A 19,687-nucleotide genomic window follows, 5' to 3' on the forward strand; every position below is an offset into this window, starting at 1 on the left:
TCAGGGGCATCATTGTGTATGTTGTGTGGGACACATAAGCACCCTTTGGCAGTTGGTAATGATACTTTGAGAGACTTAGAGTAATGTGACTTATCAGGGATTGAGAATTAAAGTAGTAATGTGGTGCCGGATATAGTGAGAGGGACAAGCTGCTGACAACTGATGGGACTTTGCCTTTATAAAAGCAAATCTAAATGTGGAGTTTGGGTAAGAGAAAGTTGCAATGAGTGAAGGATGACTACATTAGCCATTATTTGTGTTTTATAATCAACACGCAATATACACGCCTGATTGCATTTAATAACAAGGGTGCTCCAAAGAGCTTGCAGGATTTACCCAGAGTCACGTAGGCTGTCCTTAGTGGTGCTGGGACTGTCTCTAGCTTGTTATTTTCTCTGCCTGCCATGCTGTGGCCAAGTGCCTCTCAGTGGTGGCACTGATTCCCATGAAGCTTGTTCTCTTATTGCTTGTGCAGAGGGCATCCTTTCTGTGTCCCTTCATTCAGGGGGTTGTCATCTGGCAGGTGGGAGCAGTATTGGAACACATTCTTCTGGGCTTTGTTTACCCTCTCACTTTTTTCCTTCCCACAGGAGTGATTTCTTTCCTGTTTTGTTTATGATGGGTGCACTGGGGAGAGCCTAACACTGGCCCTCGTCTGCCAGGTGTGAGGTCTCTGCACCAGAACACTGCCCAGCGCTGTGCTTATAGTGTCACCTATTTACCTCTGGAGAGGCTTGTCTTCCTCTGTGACCTGCTTTCCTGTTGTTGCTGGGCCTGGGTGGGTAAGGACAGTTCAGGATGGGAAGAAGGAGGCATTGCAGCTTTGCCAGTCATGAAGAGGACATTAGGCTTTGACCTGCACTCGGTTTCTGGAGACTGTATGGCAACTGGATAGAACCTGGAGGGGAGGAAGGAAGTGATTATGCTCCCCCAAATCCCAGCAGTGTGTAATACAGTCTGGAGATTCTTGCCAAAATACATGTTATTTTAACTTACTTAAAATGAGAGTTCTCTCTGGTAATAAATCAGGATGAGGGTGGTATAGGTTTTACAAGAGACTTGATCTTAAACAGTTGCAGGTGGTAGCAGCAGTTGAAATGAATTGGTTTACATATGAGCTGTAGTGTTAATCGTGATTTTAGATTTCCAGCATGCATTTACAATGGTCCATCAGCTTTAGTTATTGATTACCTGATTTCATCTGATGCAAGGTAATGCCGGCTCCTTTCTTTGTCCTTACAGCCCTTGGAAAGGAACTCCTCGGTGCTGGGAAAGGGCTCTGGTGTCCCTGCTCGGTGACTTGACCAGTAACAGGCCAACATTGGGCACGATATTCTCTCTGAGCTTCATTTTCCTCATCTGTAAAATGAGTTTGGACTTGCTGTTCTCTATTGTTTGTTTCTCTCCAAGGATTCTGTGATCCTGTTTTAGGATTTCTTGGTAGCCTGCCTTGCATTAATGTGCTTGCTCAGTAAGTATCCTTTGAGTTTAATTGACTAGGCATGGAGATATAAACATTTCATCCTCTTTGGGAATGTACCTGGGAAAGAGAAGCAGATGGGATTGTGACGAGAGAGCCTATTCTTGGCTATTACTCATTTATTTTAGACAGTTTCTTACAGAACTATTTTTCTCATTTGCTTTTTTTTGGCTGTCTAATTAAAAACTTCTGACTGGAATATAAATAAATAAGTATATAAATTAATGTCTTTTAGCTCTTAGTGGGATATGGTTGTTGCCCAACCAGCAGATTCAAAAACTTTAATGTCTGGGCTGTTTACTATCATTTTTCAAAAATTGCATGTGATAATAAACCTGTCATCTGAGAGAATAGAGTAAGCTCCTCCTCCTTATTCTAGCCTTTGCTCACTTTCTCTTTGCCCAGCTAGTTTAGAACAGCAAGGCACAAGGTGGAGGGTACCGATCCAACAGATGACATTTAAAAACACTATTTATTTGGAAATAATTTTCAAACTGACGGAAAGATTGCAAGGAATGAGTAGTGCAAGGAAGACTCTTTTACCCTTTACCCAAATTCACCTGCTGTTAGCATCTTGCTGTTTACCTTATTTGCACTTTCTCTATGTATATACAGTTGGCCCTTAAACAATGTGGAGGTTAGGGGCCCTGACCCCACACAGTTGAAAAGCTGTGTATAACTTTTGACTCCCAAAACTCAGTTGTCCCTTTGTGTCAGTGGGATATTGATTGGTTCCAGGACTCCCACAGGTACCAAAATCCGGGCATGCTCAAGTCTCTTATATAAAATAGTGGAGAACAATGCGTATAGTCAGCCCTTCACATCCTCGGACTCCCAATTGTTTCCTTCCACTGCTGGTTGAATCCGTAGATTTGAGACCTGGGGATGTGGAGGGCCGACTGTGTATTGAAAAAAAATTTGCATGTAAGTGGACCTGTGTAACTCACTTTCCTGTTGTTCAAGAGTCAACTCTATATGCATGTACATACATATATATACACACAACAATATATATATATTTTCTGAACCATTTGAGAGTAAGTTGCTTGCATCATGGGCCATTATCTCTATATAATATATTTTCTAATAGAGATATTCTCTTACATAACTATAGTACAGTTATCAACTTCAGTTAATTTAACATTGATCAGATTCAGTGCTTTTATCTGATCTACAATCGGTATTCTAATTTTGTCAGTTAGCTCAATTATGTTTTTTATAGCATTTTCCCCTTCAGTACAGGATCTAGTCAGGAATCAGGTGTAGCATTTACTAATTGTTATGACTCTTTAGTCTTTTGTTGTTTCAAATTTTTGAAACCAGTGCACTTGTCCATTGGTAGCTAATGGGTGCTTCCAGTGGCATGTGGTTCCTAGCATAAAACATACTAATTGTACAAGTTGTTTCCTCTGATTGGTCCCCAGGGGGACAGAATATGCTGCCTCGACATTATCACTACCACAGTGGGACTAGTTGGGCTTTCTGGCCCAGACACCGGGCAGACATCCTGCTTCTAACTCATGGTCCCCAGCAGTAAACAGATGCCTTTGTTCACGGAAAAGAGAGAATTGGACTGGGCACTTTGTGCAAACCCAAGAAATACTAGGGGGAACATTTTACCATTGGTCATCTTTATGATAGTTTTAGATTAAAGCATAAAAGTGCCTTTTAATGACTAGAATTATGTTTAGATGTGGCCAGAGTGTATACTTTAATCAAATATTAAGCATCTGCATGATGATATTGTACAGGTTATAGCTGTAGTTACTCCCAAAGGGCAAGTATTGTTCAGATTTAAGTTGTAGGCAAGACAGTGAGGAACTTCTCTGAGGCAAATGCATAACTTTGAGAGTTAGTTCCAGACATGTGTTCATAAGTTTGATAAGTGGCACCCACCCTGGCCTTGTTTTCCCAGTACGTGGTGTGGCCTCTATTTCTTTCCTACAGTAGGAGAAGTTTTTTCACCCAGCAACTTTTGTACATAATTTTTAGAGTTAATACCTTTAATGTACAGTTGACACTTGACAGCATGATTTGAACTGTGTGGGTTCATTTATACACAGATTTTTTTTCAGTGATTATTTGGAGATTTGTGACAATTGAAAAAACTTGGATGAAATGCATAGCCTAGAATTATCGAAAAAATTAAGAAAAAGATAGGTATGTCATGATGTATACATATTTTCTCATAATTTTAAAATATTGTCTTTAGCTTTATTATAAGAATACAGTATATAATATAACATACAAAATATGTATTAATCGACTATATTTTCGGCAAGGCTTCTGGTCAACAGTAGGCTATTAGTAGATAAGTTTTTGGGGAGTCATAAGTTATATGTGGATTTTTGACTGCGTGGAGTGGTCAGTGCCCCTAACCCCCATGTTGTTCAAGGGTCAACTGTATATCTGTACCCCAAGTCTCCCCTCTGTTTGACCTTGCCCCTCCTTCTCTATAACAAATAGGCCAAGGGAAACTGAGGGTATGGTCTGGGGTCAGGAGACCTGCTTGCACTTTTGAGCGAGGCATTCAATGCCCCAGGGTTTGCGTGGCTGCAGTTCTGAGTACTAGATTTTGAAGATTCAACTGGTTTCACCAGTTGCTTTTACAGAAAATAAGTGATGTTTATTTCATCATGATATATTTAGTTTGTTTTTTTTAAAGGACAGTATCTGGAGTTCGAGACACAAGAACAGTGACAGTAAAGTTGGGAAGCAGACTTGTTTTGAATATTGTTCTTCTGACTAGGGCTTCCTTGCTATCCTTGGTGAGCTTTTCTGCTGTCTAGTGTTTTGAGCTGACTTCAAGAGGGGGTAGATAGATGCCACATTGATTCCCATTGTGTGTTATTTTAAGCTTAGTATTTCATCTCATACTTACATGCAGGCCTAAAGGCCGAAGAGATTTTTTTCCTTGTCTGTTTCCTTTGCAGTGGTGAAGAAAAGGGAAGAATGAGAGTGTCCTTTTGAGAGTTTAGACATCCGTGGTATTCCCGTTAGCTTCCAAAGAAAGCTGTATGAGATTTAATTTCTTTGCTGATGGCACGTGTTGTAACTAACATGAGATAAGTTTTGCATACATTTTAACCTTGATCGGCAGCTAGTGTTGAATAACTTTCCCCAGAAACCTTCTTTATATACAAGCAAATAGAGTGATAAAATTGTTCTAGATATGCCACAGGAATATTTTAATGGGACTCTGGTGTGCTAATCCTCATTTTTTAGGTTTGCTATCAAAGAGGCCATGAACTTGAATACAGGAGGCCCTTGATATACAAAGTGTGGCTCTTGGAAAAGGTAGCAAAAAGCTTGATTATAGTTTCTTTTAAAAGAGTCATTTTCTCCCCAATACCAATTTCGTAAAAGGTTATGTTTTAGAGGAGATGTTTTAGAGCCAATTAGGTAAAACATTACATATTTAATTAGGGTTTGAGAAAACTGTCATCTAGGTGCCTTATTTTAAGAGACAAAGCACCATGCTATCCACTTTTAGTCTGTTTTTTTAGATAAATTATCAGCAGTCTCCTGTTTTTCAGAACATATTCTTTGAGTACATATGAGCAAATATCATGATCGGAGGCCTTAAAGGGGGAAATTTAACCAGTCATATGTATCTTGAATTTAGAGGAATTACTAATATTCCTGAGAAACCAAAAGTGATAACTGATAGTCTGTTTGTTCCTTTTACTCTCCTGAGTTTCATCTGTAAAATATTTGAGTACCAGTCCATACTGGACGTTATAGAAAATATAAACGTAGTAGATAGTCTTTCCAGACAGTTTATGTTCTGACTGGGGAGAGAGGCCTAATTATCTATGAAGTATTACCAGTTACAGGTAGGACTTTCTTTTCAGCCCTTACTTTATTTCTGGCATTATGTTTACTACACATTTAACATATTGTTTAAGCCTCACAACAACCCCATGTGTTAGGTTCTCATTATCCCCCATTGTGCACAAGAGGAAAAAGAGCGACAGGTTAAATAACTAGGTCTAGGCTGAGGTATGTTCTGTTTCAAACCCAAGGAACCTGACACTAGAGCCTGTGTGCCCGTTACGTGTGCCATTCTGAACTGATCAGAGAACAGTGCCACGGGCAAAACTCTGTAGTGCCGGTTACAGGATAAAGACGAAGGATGAAAACAGAAGGGATGGTAGTAAGAAATTGCATCAGGGTCGAACTATGCATTGCATGACCGGGAGCAAATGCAGGATGGGAATTTGCTTATGTGATGGTGAGTGTTCCGACTAAAGTGATGGTTTCCTGTGGTGAGTAATGGTGAGTCAGGCATGCTTTCCTTCTTTTTTTCTCCTAGTAAACTTCTCTGCATTCTTCCAAATCTAAACTGTATCATCACTTCTGTGACGCTTTCCCTGTGTCCCTCAGAGTTAGTTGTCTTTGGACTCCTGAAGCTGTTTATATATGTATGTCACTACTATAGGATGTAAACTATCATATTCTACTTTTTTATTCATAGATTCTATTCCCCCCTTCCCCACATCCCCTTCCCCACCCCGGCCATCTTCAGTTCTTTGAAGTCAAGGGGCTAAATGCAGTTATCAGTTACTTAGTGAGTATTGAACTTATTTGTTTATTGAGTGAATAGATGAGTTCCTTAGTTGGTCCAGATTTAAAGGCTCTTTAAAGCTAGCTTTAGAATAATTGGGACAGAAAAATCTATATTTAGGAGAATTTATCTGGTAATGAAGTACAGATTGGATTGGAGTTGGGAAAGCTGTCATCAGGTGATCAGATAAGGGAAATTATGATAATCTAGGCAGGAAGTGGTTAGGGCCTGGTAGAAGTAGTAGTGAGGGAAAAGGTACAAATCTGAAAAATAGTATAAAGTAAGCATCAGACGTGATGACATTGTTGTGGGCATAGAAGATTTGAGGAAGAGTCACAGAAGATTTCAGATTATGTGACCCTCCTCTTTCAAGTTTTTCTTAAAATTTATTAGGTGATTATGGGTCTTGGATGACTTAGTAGTTCCTTAACAAATGAGTCAGTAGTAAAGGTCTCTGAACTGCTAATCATGAGCAGTACAATAAAAGGGGCAGATAAAGTCAGTGCAGGCACAGTTGAAAGCTCTTCCACTTTGCACATTTTAACTCTTTCTGGAACAGAAAAGTTTGGTTTATTTTAGATATATACATAGTCTTTCAAGAGTATATTCTGAGCCTAGTATAACTCATCATCCTGCCCAAGGATTTTAATTCCCTATTGAGGTAAGCCAAGTAACTATGAGGGAAGCATACGCTTATGGGATTGTAATAGTTTGTGTTGCTACCCTGGCATCTCTGAAGACAAATAAGTGATGGTTCCTAGGAATCCAGGAGTCTTATGCTCAGACTTCACCTGCATGCTAGCTGCAGGCCCCCAACTTGCTCTAAATAGTTGTGTTAATAGAGGAAAAACACAGTTTCTAAGTTCAGAGTCTGAAAATACTAACATAAATGTTAAAAATAAGTATAACATTAAGTTTTTAAAAATGTGTATGTGTACTTACAGAAACAAATCATAATGTAAAGCAATCATTCTTGTGTAACTAACACTCAGATAAAGAAAGGAAATGTAACCAGCATCCCCGAATTCCCTCTCCCCAAAGGTAACCGTTATTCTGATTATAACACCATAGATTCGTTTTGCTTGTTTTTGAAGACTAACATATAATGAATACTAAAACATGTATTTTGACTTCTTTCACTCAACACTGCGTTTGTGAGATTTATCCATGTTGCTGCAGGTAGCAGTATTCATTCACTCTTGTTGTCTTACTGTAGTCTTCTGATGAATAAGTCACAATTTATCCATTCCACTTGTGGTGGACATTTAGGTTCTTTTGACTTTTTTGGATATTATGAATAATGGTGCTGTGAATATCTGTGTACTTTTTTTGGGTATATACGTTTCCCTGATGACTAAAAGGTTGAGCACTTATTTTATGTATAGGCTTTTTGAATACCCTTTTATAACTATTTGCCTATCAAAAATATTGAGTTGTTTGTCTTTTCCTTATTGATTTGTAGAATTATTTTATATAGTAAGTCCTCACTTAACCTCTGTAACTTTAACTGAAGGGATGTAGAATGAAACTAGTTTTACACAGGCTGTGGTTTAAACAAGAATTAAGTTCCTATGACATCTCATCAATGTTATATAACAAAACCACGCTGAATGAAACAACGTTATTTGAGGACTGATGAGAGTTCTGCTAGTTGTTTATATTGGAAATATCTTCTCCCATTTTGTGGTTTACTTTTACTCTCTTCATTGTGCCACCTGATGCACATTCTAATGTATCAATCTTTTTCTTTATGTTTAGTGCTTTTATGTGTCTTGTCTAAGAGATTTTTCCCTGCCAAGGTCATGAAGATGTTCTATATTCTTTTCTAGAAGCTTTGTTGTTTTACCTCTAATGTTTTCTATCTACAGTCCAAGTGGAATTTTTTTTTGCATGAATGTCTTACTTGGTTTGAAGCTGATTTGTCTTTAAGTTCTTCAAGCTCTATGCCTTAAATCTCAAGCATAAGACAGGAAGCAGTGGGATGTATCTGAGTCCTCAGTGTTCTTCATAAATTAGTCACTGTGGTGCTTGAATAGCCTTTGGGAACTGAAGCCGCCTCTCCCTGCCATACCGTGGCACTCCTTTGTTTTATGTCCTTTGTCCCTTTTATTACTTGAAAATGTAGACTATGTGGAATATTACCACATCTTTACTTGTCATTAATTTCTTAACTCACTGTAGTGTGGATTCTGGCTTTACCACCTGCTTGAAACAGGCTTCTTGCCAAATGGGGGAAATTTTCTAGTATCTTCAACCAGTTGCAGGTCTTGAACATATTTTTTATCATTACATCTCTCTTCTGATTGTATGACCTTGGCAAAGTCTCAGCCTCCTTTTCTTTTGTAAACTTACATAGATTTAATTTTGAAATCCAGTTGGAAGAGCCCTACTAGCTAGCTATGTTTGGGACAAAGCCCTTCTGCCTGAGGGTGTGAATCTCCAGTTTCACAGTAGGCCTGACTGCTTTGTTATTTTGCTTTGGTCTGTTTTCATTTGGTATCTTAGACCAAATAAAAATGAAAGCCGTCATAACCACGAATTACATAACTCCTTAGAGTTTTCATAGTAGCTTTACATAGATCTCTTCATTTGATCCTTAAAACACCCTGTGGAGTAGGTTATCAGTATTGCAGTCATAGAAGAGATTGAAAATGACAACAGCACATTATTTGTTTTTGTTGAGAAATACCTGGTGACGCCACTGGATTAGGTTACGGAGTTCTCTTTTTCATGGAACCATCATTTGGTGGGAGCCATCCTGTGACCCTTGTGGATACTTTTTGTCTTTCCACTTTCTTCTGGAATGTTAGCTTCTTGGGTTGGATCAGGGAGGGTGGAGTGGATAGGACTGGGAATGGAGATAGAGTTGGATTCTTTGGGGAGATTGTCAGGAACTTGCCCCTGCAGCCTTAAATCCAGGACGGGTAGTTTTCAAGTCCACAAACTTCTGTTTTAAGAACCAATTTGAAATGAACTTTGGTGGTTTATTGCCTGAATATGATGAGCTTAGATTATTTACAGGATCTACTCTAAAATGGTTTACTACACGAAAAAGTTGTGGAGCAGGTGTCACTTGAAGATATGACCTTAGTTTTCAGGAATCCATTTTGGCTTCAGAAGAACTATTGACTTAATAGCTCAACAAATATCTTTTGAGTTATGTTTATTTATTTATTTATTTTCAGTAAGTTACTTTAACGTGTGAGATTTTCCTTTGATTCTTTTAAATCTTCCTACATACTTTTTTTTTTAAACAGCAACTTTTTTTAAATGAAATGGTACATCGGGTTGATTTATGAAATAGACCAAAGTATTATTTTTCATATAAATTTGCTTTAGAAATTTGAATTAATAGCATTTACTTCGAAAGTCAGTCAGTGACAACAGTGAGGCTGTTTTGATTACAAAAAACTTGAAATGGATTGAAAAAAATTAGTCTCTGAGGGCAACGGAAAGGATTATGGGAAAGGGAGGAGGAGAGAGGATTGATGGGAAGAAGCAAATTAAGAAATAAGAACTGATGTTGGCTCTTGATTATCTTTGGGTAGGTTAATATCAGTGAGGATTCAGAAATGGTCTGGGAATGCTCACTTTTTGCAGATGGGTTGTTTGAAGGATTGTTGACTCATTGCATCCGATGTTCGTTCCCTGCTTCAGTGAGAGAAGAGGAAGTGGTTTGGGGCTCCATATGAAAGAAGGAGAGCAAGGCTTCTCTCTTCTCATTCTCCTTTAGAGCTGTTCTGCTAAGAGTTTGGCTCTCTCTGGGTCTGTGATTGGACTGGCTGTCTAATTTTGACAGCTTGGTTCTTAACTGCTCAGCTTGGTTCTTAACTGTACCTTATATTAAAAAAAATATCAAGAATCCATGCAGCCCTTTGACTACAATGGCTCTGAATCAAGTATGGCTAATTATGGGGCAAATGTATTGTTGGTGGATGGTCTGTAGGGAATCCTACTCTTTCTCCTTAATGTTTTCACCTTGCCTATTTAGCCAGGGCCAGGGGCTGTTAATTTGCTTTCATTATGTTTCCAGAATGAAATCGTGAATTATTTGCTTCCTTTTTCTTAGCATAAATAATTGAAAATCGATTTCACAGTAGCATGACTTTATAGAGTATACTAAAACTTTGAGTTTCGAGCCAGTTGGGAAATTCCCTTCAGTTTTTCTGGCTTATACCACGTATTTGAAGAATGTTTTGAGGAAGTGAATTACAATTGCTGTTGAATGTGACCTGGAAGGAACTGAGAAACAGTAGAACTAAAGATATAGTTTATTGATTTTTTTTCCCCCCCAAATTCCTTTGTTAGGCATCTGAAGAAGCCTCCCTCAGGGCATTGGAAAGTCTGATGACAGAGTTTTTTCATGACTGTACAACCAATGAAAGAAAACGTGAGATAGGTAAGTGAAGTGTTGAGTTGTAAAGAGTCATTTATAATGGAAAGGCCCCAGTGGGGAGGAAGGAGTTGGTAGCTTTGACTGGTCAAGCCTGCATGTTTCTCCTTGAATTCTTGTCTTTTTGTTCTGGTTCTGCTGGTTGGTGGCTGGTGAGGGCTGCAAATCTAGCTGCCAGGGCTGTAGTCAGTGGAGCCCACCGTAGTCCATAGTGATGGATTTTCTTTCCTTTGGTGAAGTGTGGGAAAGCTTTCCCCCTTCTCCTTAATTTCAGCAGTATTGAACTTTCTAAGAAGTCTGTGACTGTTAGTTTAAGAAAACTCATAAAAATGTCAAAATGAACATGTTTTTCGTGTATAAATGTTTAAGCTGCACCTCATCTAGTGCCCAGAGAGCCTTTAATCAATATTATTACCTTTGGGGGCTTCTTGCTGCTTTTTCCTTATCTCCACTGTTACCTCGCCCATTCTGCAAGTTTTGGTGAATAAAGACTTCAAACAACAGAGAGGTATAGGTATAATTACTTCAAGTCTTTCGGAAACCTCAGCACCTCCTAGAACCTCTTTGAATTTTATTTTCATGGACATGAATAATATTCGTTAAAGTGTACTGTAAACTAGAAAGTATATTCAAGTGTCAGATCTCTGCCTCAGGGACATGTTGCACTGTGGTCCTAGAATAATCCTTTTCTCTCTGAGTCCTCATTTAACCCCTGAACTTGAAAAAGAAAAATATTTGTCTTAATTCAAACCTGAAGGCTTTCCCTTGGATGTCTGTACTGACCTTACATTCATTGCTTTCACCTCCTTGGAGGCCTTTTTCTATGTGGAACTCATTTCTCTGTCCCACTTGGCCTCTCTAACATGTTGATCTAGTTAAGTGTTATGGCTGATTTCTGCCTTTGGTCCAAAGCTTGATTGGGGTTTGGATTTCCAGGTGGCCAGTAGACCTTGGCTATAGCCCATTTTTCTCTTGGATACTGTGAACATCATATCAGTTCCTGGTAGATGCTAACTTCTTATCTCTCTTAATTTTAAACTTGGTGTCTCTTTTGGGCTTGCCCTGTACATACCTTTCTTTTCTGAGGGAGTGCCCAGAGCATTTCTAAACAGCATACTGACAGAAGCTGAGCCCAGTGGATAAACTGGCATTTGGCTTAGAGCAGTGGTCCCCCACCTTTTTGGCACCAGGGACTGGTGCTTCTATGGGAATCTAATGCCTGATGATCTGAGGCAGAGTTGAGGTGCACCCATGCTAGTGCTGGGGAGCAGCTACAAATACAGATGAAGCTTCGCTTGCTTGCCCGACTCTCACTTCCTGCTGTGTGACTGGTTCCTAACAGGCCATGGACTGGTACAAGTCCATGGCCCAGGGGTTGGGGACCGCTGGCTTAGAAGATCTGCTCCCTTGCTTCCCTAGATCTTCTCTTATTACTTAGTTGGCCAGACCCTTCTCCTGCCCCTAGAGTGATCCCCCTGTTAGTTTTATGTTACCAAAGTACCTTACAGTAAATATATCACTGGTGATTTTTACCAAAGAAGGTGAAGGATCTTTCCCTTACCTCAGTCTGTTTTAAGCTTTGTTTTTAGCTTATATGTAAAATGCTTTTGGTTTTTCTCTTAGTTTTTGATTTGCCAGGCAAATATTGCTCACCTTCAGTGTTCATGAATTAAAAGTAGAACCTTCTGAATATGTTTGTATTCTAATCTGATTTAAAAATGTCTTTAAATAACCAGATATTACAAATGTCTGATTTAAGTTCAGGCTAAGGAGAATCCGGGGGTTTGGTTCTATAGAGTGGGTGTGTCTTAGTTCAGGTCTCTTTGTACCTAATCCTCATAGCTTTATTCGAGTGTGTGGGCTGGAACTATTTCTTGCTTCTTGTTTGATGTTGTAAGATAAACTAAAGGCATTCCTAACTAAGTGGGAGAAAGGAGGGAGGCCTTTTATTATTATAGGGGCTCCACCCACTCTCTACCAATGGTGTGTTATAAGTGTTCTAGAGGTAGAGCTGTTAGCGGGGAACCTTAAGAGAAAATCTGGTCATTTTAACAGTGGAGGAAACCGAAGCATCAAAGAGGAGCAGTGGTTCACTTGGGATCAGACTCAGTGAATTAGTGGCCAAGTCTAGTATAGAGCTGAAGTTCCTCATTTCCAGCCAGAGCTCATTCTCTCTGGTGTGACTTCATCTCTGGGGTAGAAACTTCTCCTTAATTATAAGAGCAGGCCATCAGTTTCCTTTCGTGGAATTTTTAATGAGACCGTCTGGCGCATTTAGCTTAGGTTACAGGGCCTACCAAAGCAGTGACTTTAGGATTCGAATGGGTTTCTGTGCTTCCTGCTTTTGCATGGGCTTCCTAGAGTCTCTCAAGGTGGTTGTCTTTGTATTTTTACCCTTTTTCTGTTAACATTTCATGACCAGTGCAGTAGGTTAAGGTGACTAAGGGGCAGCGTGTCCAGAAACATGGTGACAGACTCTTAACGCTTGCTGTCTGTTCTGGCTGATGCTACCAGAAGCCTAAGCGGGAGGAAAACCGTTTCTAATTGATTTGGTGTGGACAGGGCTGCTCCTAGCAACTCCTATGATTGCTATTCTTATTTACTTTTTTTGGATGGTAGTTAAAAATAAAACCAATCCAAACGAAGAGAATTAGTTATCTTGAGTTCTCTTGCATTTTTTTCTGTCCTTTATTTTTAAGGTTAGTTTTAATTTTTTCCTAATTCTCAAGCTGTGTGTGTGTGTACGTGTGTGTGTGAACAGTGTGAGTAAGGAGGATATACTGTAGCTCCTATCTCAAAGGAAACGAGTTAACAATTAGCTGTCATTTATAAGGTGAAATGATACTCTTATAATTGTCTATCCACAAGGTAGGTTAAGTAAGAACTTTAACAGTGAGTTTCTCTGCCTAAAAATGTGTCTGTAGCAAGCTTACTGGCTTTTAGATAGCTGAACACCGTCAATGTTCCTGGCCACCCAGAGTTGGGAAAATATTGTGTGGGCCGTCCTTTCTATGTTGAAGAATTAGCTGGATTTTGTGAGTTGATTTTGACATCATTTACATATATGAAGAAAGGCATTTAAAAAAATAATAAGACAGCCCAGCTTTGAATTAATTTCATGTATTTTTATAGCCTTCTTTTGTTGCTATTTAACTTTTCCAGAGGAGCTTCTTAATAACTTTGCCCAGCAAATAGGAGCCTGGAGATTCTGCCTGTATTTTCTTTCCAGCACTAGGAATGATTATGTGATGATGTACAGTTTGACGGTTTTTGAGGTAAGTTGTCACATGATTTTATAGTAAGTTGTCACATAATTTTATACTGTTCTGAAAAGTATTTTATTGTCACGTTGCCATGTCATTGGCACTAGGCTTTAGCTTTGATGTACAGATGCCTGAGAAACAGTGGTAACTCAGCTCAGGGGCTTCTCCACGTTCTGTCTTTATCAGGATATCTGGCATTCTGGGGTACCTCTCCATCTTTCTCAGAAAGGTAAGGTTGGGTTAGGTAGGCTGGTCATTTGTGGTAACATATAACTTTTTCTTCCATGTTATCATTTAAAAAAGAAAGATAAAGAAAAACAGTTTGGCAGGAGGGATAATACCCATAATATTATTATCCCAACCCCCAAATTTTCCTTTTTTAAAAATCTAATTATAGCAATCATATGGCTCAAGCCATTTTGTATTCTGCATTTTTCTCCAACTTACCTTTATACTGCATTCCCGTTTAAGTGGTTGTACCATTATTCACCATGCTATTTTCCTATTTTTATTTCTGTCATTATTTTCTGGTGAATTAGAGACAGTGGTATAATAGAAAGTTTTTACATATACAGCTTTTTGTTTCCATTAAATTTAGCAGATCTTCCTAGGATTGTTGTTTCAAGATTTGAATTTTTTTTTTTTTCACTCTTATTGCCAAATTGGGTTTCTTGTTTGAAGTGATATAGTCAACCATTGGTTGAAAACCAGTAAATTTTGTGTATTGATCGCTAACTTAAAAGATGTGTATTTGTTTTTCAGAATCTGATCAATAAAATGTGGCTTGGGGTCCCATCTCAGGATAAGATGGAAATCCGTAGCTGCCTACCCAAACTCCTTTTGGCTCACCACAAAACCTTACCTTACTTTATCCGGAACAAGCTCTGCAAAGTTATTGTTGATATTGGCCGTCAAGATTGGCCTATGTTCTACCATGACTTTTTTACTAACATTTTACAGGTAAGGATATAGCTAAGGAAACTTTATCCTGTAAATTGTTTGTAGAAGTGATTATTTCTTTGTCTTGAAGAAGAGTTTTAAGATTCGCATTTTGGAACTGCAGTAGCGAGGTCATTCATTGTAGGATAGATTCATGTAACTTTATATTCTTGAGACATGTTGTACCTTTGTGCGGTGGAGAAAGGGCTGGGGAAATCCATTTGCTTTGTTAACCTCTTGTGAAATTTTGTTCAGCAAATATTTGAAAGCCTGTTAGATACTGTGCCAAGTATTGGAGTACAAGGATGAGGCCTTCATAATGTAGTGGCAAGATAGCTATGCAAACAGTGATTATCCAACAATATGACAATTACTGTAATAAAGTGTATGCAGAGTGCAGTAGTGGTGTAGCATTTAGACTCAGGAGCCGAGGTATTTTCCGTGTTGTTGGTAATGAGATGAGAGGTGGTAGGGTGGTAGAGTAAGAAGCTAGATTGACCGGCAGGGGCCAGACCAGGAAGGGCCTGATCTTCACAGGGGGGCTTTGATGTTTAAGTCATACCTTCCTTGCAAGCTAATGAAAAGTTTGGAGAAGGGAGAAAACGGCACCTTTTTAATGATGGAATGACAGCTTTAGCAGTTGTGTGGAGTCTGGATTGCAGAGGGGCAAAGCTGATGCGAAGGAGGCCAGTAAGGCTGCTGTTGGCAAAATCTAAGTGAGACGAGGTGACCTAAGCTATGCAGAGCTCCTGCTTGGTGGAGAGAGGCAAGGCACTTAGGAGACAGTCAAGAGGCAATGACTAGGTGGTAGGGGTGAGGGGAAGGGGGATTCTAGAATGCTTTCTGGATTTCAGGCATAGGTAGCAGATTTTCCAGGCCAGGGATGAAGAAAGGATTAAATTTCAGTAGAAAGTGGTGAATTCAGTTTGGCAGAAAATGCATTTAAGATTTGTATGTTTCTTCCATGTATATCTAGTGAGACATTGGTAATTGTGAGATCTGACTATATACAGGTCAGGATTTGGAAGTCATTGTGCAATAGGTGTAACCTGAAAGCCACGAGGGAGATGCTGTTCATTCGATTCATATTTTAGAGCTAGAAACGTTGTCATGTTATTGAGACAGTCTCGAGTATGCAGGAAATGGGTATTACCCTTCAGTTTATAGAAAAAAATAGTTGTTTATAATCTCACTGACTGCAGGTTCAGGATTTTACAGAACAATACCATTTTCTAACATTCTGTCTGCTCTTCCGACAAATCATTTGAATGATGCAGCAATTAAAAAAAACTCAACATCAGTATTGCTTCTCTCAGATTGCCTTTCAAAGTGGCCAACAAATTCTTCATTCAATTTTGTGTTATTTGTTCATTTATCTAGAGTTTTATTGAATTGATACTGTAGACGAAATTCATGCATTTGTTCAGTAAACTATTTGTTGAATACCAGCCATGTGCTAAGCATGTGAGGATGTAGTAATGAACAAATACAGTGTCCTGTCTTCATGGAACTTGTAATTCTCGGGGGTGTGGTGGGGATCAGTAGACAATGAGCAGATAAATACTTGCAGGTTATTAAAGTATCATGATGAAAACTAAACTCAGGGTAAGGAGAAAGGGAATATCAGGAGTGTTATTTAGACGGGATGATTGTGGAAGGCTTTTTTGAGAAGTAGACATTTGAGCAGAAACCTGAGTGGAAGTGATGGAGTGATCCATATGGGTATCCTGGGGAACAGTGTTTTAGGCAGAGGGAATATAGAAAGTGCAGAGAACCTGAGGAGACCAGGGAGCCTGGAGTGGTAGGATATGAGGTGAGAGGCTTTGCTGGTTCTGTTTCACTTACCTTCACTCCAAGCTGAGGACAGTTGCGGTAACTCTCCATGGCTCTCTTAGGTGGGAGCTGGGAAGTCCACTGGGGATGGAAAGACCAAGAAGGTTGGAGGTCTAACTGGGTTCATCCCTGGGAGGGTTAGCGGCATGTCCCGTGAGAGGAAGCCATGGAGTGTGAGCCAGTAGGAAGTGAGGAAGAACCATGTTTTCATCCAGCTCCTTTGTTGAAGAACACATATTTCTTGTCTACCCTTGAAGTATAATTACAGATGATAAATGAGAATTTGGAAGAGCATTTTTAGGTGAAGTGCTCCTCGAGATTTAAAAAGGCTAGTTGTCTTCTGCTGTCCTCTACCACTTCCCTCTTTCTACACCTTCAAAAATGACTTTTTAACCTCATGCAGCCTTCGTGACCTTGAAACATCCCATAGTGGGAGGAGCATTGAGTTGGGAGGCAGCGGATTTGGGGTCTGCATCCATTCTTGTCAAATCATATTTGGTTTCAGTAGGCCCTGCTGCTATGTGGGCCTGTATTTCCTTCTTTGTAAAATGAGAGGATTGGACCTGGTGATCTTTAAAATCCTTTCCTTCCGATTGTATTATTTTCTGCTGCTTATTTGTTCATGAGAACCAGTAAGTGGCATGAAAGCCATCTCGAGAATGAATGGTGTTCAGTTGCTGACAATTCAGATAATGATAAAGTGAACCTTTTCTTCAGATATTGGTAAAATAGACCAAACTGGTTCTGGAATCAGCTTCACCATTATACAATCCTTTGATTAAACCTTGTCTAAAAGGTTTTTTTGAGTTTAGTTTCATCCTGGTCTGCTTGCAGTCTGGGATGCATAGTTAAAAAATTTAACTCTGTGACAGTTGGCTGGGGGCATCTATGCAGTTTATGCTACAATTGTGGGAGCTACCATACCTGGCAGAGAGGAGTTGATTCAGGGCCCCAGAAGGATATTTGCAGAAGTAGTTGAAGTCAAAACTGACCACTGTTCTGTCTCCTTCCTCCTCCCATGTACTGGCACACACACCACCTTTTTAGAGTCTATTCTTCAGATTCCTGAAATCTACTGAGCTGGACCTTCGGTCACAATGCACCTGAGGCCAGATAATTAAGGGGCAAGCAGCATAAGAAAAAATTGCCTTTTCTCCTGTGATTGGTAGTAAAAATTGTTGTACCTTTTCAGAACCTCACACTAAGAACCTGAACTCGATTTTCAACCAAAAAGTGCTATTCTCTCTGTTAAAATAAATTACAGAGATTACCTGCGTTATGAACTTAAATTATATATGTGAAGATGGTAAAAGGAAACACTATTTTAATAAAAAACATTCTGGACATAAAGCTAGTGAGAAGTAAAATTATACATCTTATCAGTCTGTTCTTTCAAAAAGAGAATAACTTTCATTTTCAGCCTGTTTCTTGCCTGTCTCCCCTTCTCTCAAAGGATGAAAGAAAGGAGGGCTTTAAGATACATTTTCTATATTGTAGGAATTTATTTCTGGGGAGCACAGAAGCATTTCATATCTACAGGAAAGTGTATTGCCAAATGGAATATTTGGTAGTATGGGTCATTCTGGCCGAGAGAATAAGGTTGAGGGCTTGGGGGAAAATGGAGACATGATAGGTGGAGAAGGAAAGAAGTGAAAGGAGGGAAATAATAGAAATCTTATAAAGCAGGGGTCCCCAGCCCCTGGGCCATGGACTGGTACTGGTCTGTAGCCTGTTAGGAACTGGGCAGCACAGCATGAGTTGAGTGGCGAGCGAGCGAAGCTTCATCTGTATTTTCAGCCGCTCCCTAGCGCTAGCATCACCTCAACTCCACCTCAGATTATCGGGCATTAGATTCTCATACGAGCACCAGTCCCTGGTGCCAAAAAGGTTGGGGACCTCTGTTATAAAGTACAGATGGATAACCCAGAGGTTTCCGAATGGAAAGAGGTGCTTATGAAAGGTCAGTTCTGCTTTATTATGGAAAGAAAATTTGTTAGATGACAGCTTCCTGTTCTTCTCCTACTGCATCATCTGAATTTAAGTTGGTGTTAGAAATAGTCCAAACTTGTAGAAAATGAAGAGAATACTTGTAGATGATGTACTTGAAATTTTAGTGTTCAAGAGAACTGATTTAATAGAGAGCATTTTTTTTTAAATGGAAGTAATGGTGGTTAATAACATCATATAAATTTCAGGCGGACAGCATTATAACTCAATGTCTGTATACTCAGTATCACCACCAAAAGTATAGTTTCCTTCTGTTACCCACAGAAAGCATTTGTAACACGCCATTAGTTGCTGCTGATTTTACATAATGCTGCTTCTGAGGGCAGTTGAATTTATCATAAGTTCTCATTATTGAGTACTTTTCCTACTCTTTGGGGATGAACTTTTCCTTGGTCTCCAGTGGGAAGAGTTGTGTTCAAGGGAAAGGAAAAGGCCCTGTGTTTCTTGAATTGGGAAATATATGTTCTGTCTGGGTGTAGTTCTTGGTGTCCTCTTCTTCCCTAAGGCTTTCATTTTGTAGATTGAGTAAATAAATTTTTTTTTTTTTTTTTTTAGGCAAGGCAACCCTTGGTTGACCTCACAGATTGCAAGGACCTTGTCAGCTTACAATCCCTTATTTTTAAAAATTTTTTTACACCTACAGCACCTGGTCTTCCTAAGTGGTCTCCCATCCAAGTACTAACAAGGCCCAACCCTGAGAGTAAATAAAAATTTTATTTGTATCAGAGAAGGAACTACATTTAAAGTTAATTATGATTTAAGAAAATGGTCAAGTGTTCCTTAAATTGTTTGCTTTCTTATAGATTGTTGCATATAACTCAACAGAGAATTTTAATGGCACCTCGTTTACTTTTACCGTTTCTGGAAACTGAAAAATAAATGCAGTAGTAGTGCTTTGAATTTTTGTGAAATTGATTAGAAAGATAAATACTGTTATGCTGTTGATGGTGAACCTTTTTTTCCTGTCTTTTTGTTTAAGGAAACTTATGGTATAGTGGATGTTGCAGATGCAAGAAAAAGTAACTTAATTTGCTGCATAGTATTTGCAAAATCATAACCATAGTTATAGTTTAATGATGTGTATGCCCATTTCTGCCCTGCCACATGTTTAAACTTGAACTTGGCGTGAAACATGCAAAGCTTAGAAATATGAAGTCGATTTAAGATCTGAATGTTGAAAAGATATCACAAATTGGTTTACACAT

The 19,687-nt window shown here is 39.1% G+C and overlaps 1 protein-coding gene across 2 annotated transcripts in view; it reads left to right on the forward strand.

Annotated features, from left to right (window-relative positions):
* Positions 1 to 19,687, forward strand: part of XPO6 (exportin 6) — a 97,964-nt gene that overhangs the window by 20,488 nt on the left and 57,789 nt on the right. The window contains exons 2-4 of one of the 2 annotated variants that reach the window (XM_011378805.2): positions 10,356 to 10,446; positions 13,603 to 13,715; positions 14,466 to 14,663. In XM_011378805.2, the coding sequence (XP_011377107.1) occupies positions 10,356 to 10,446; positions 13,603 to 13,715; positions 14,466 to 14,663 (402 nt within the window). The remainder of the gene's footprint in view (positions 1 to 10,355; positions 10,447 to 13,602; positions 13,716 to 14,465; positions 14,664 to 19,687) is intronic. The other variant, XM_023522500.1, reaches the window with a different exon arrangement.

The sequence above is a fragment of the Pteropus vampyrus genome, unplaced genomic scaffold (genome assembly GCF_000151845.1).
Source record: "Pteropus vampyrus isolate Shadow unplaced genomic scaffold, Pvam_2.0 Scaffold347, whole genome shotgun sequence".
NCBI classification, from domain to species: domain Eukaryota; kingdom Metazoa; phylum Chordata; class Mammalia; order Chiroptera; family Pteropodidae; genus Pteropus; species Pteropus vampyrus.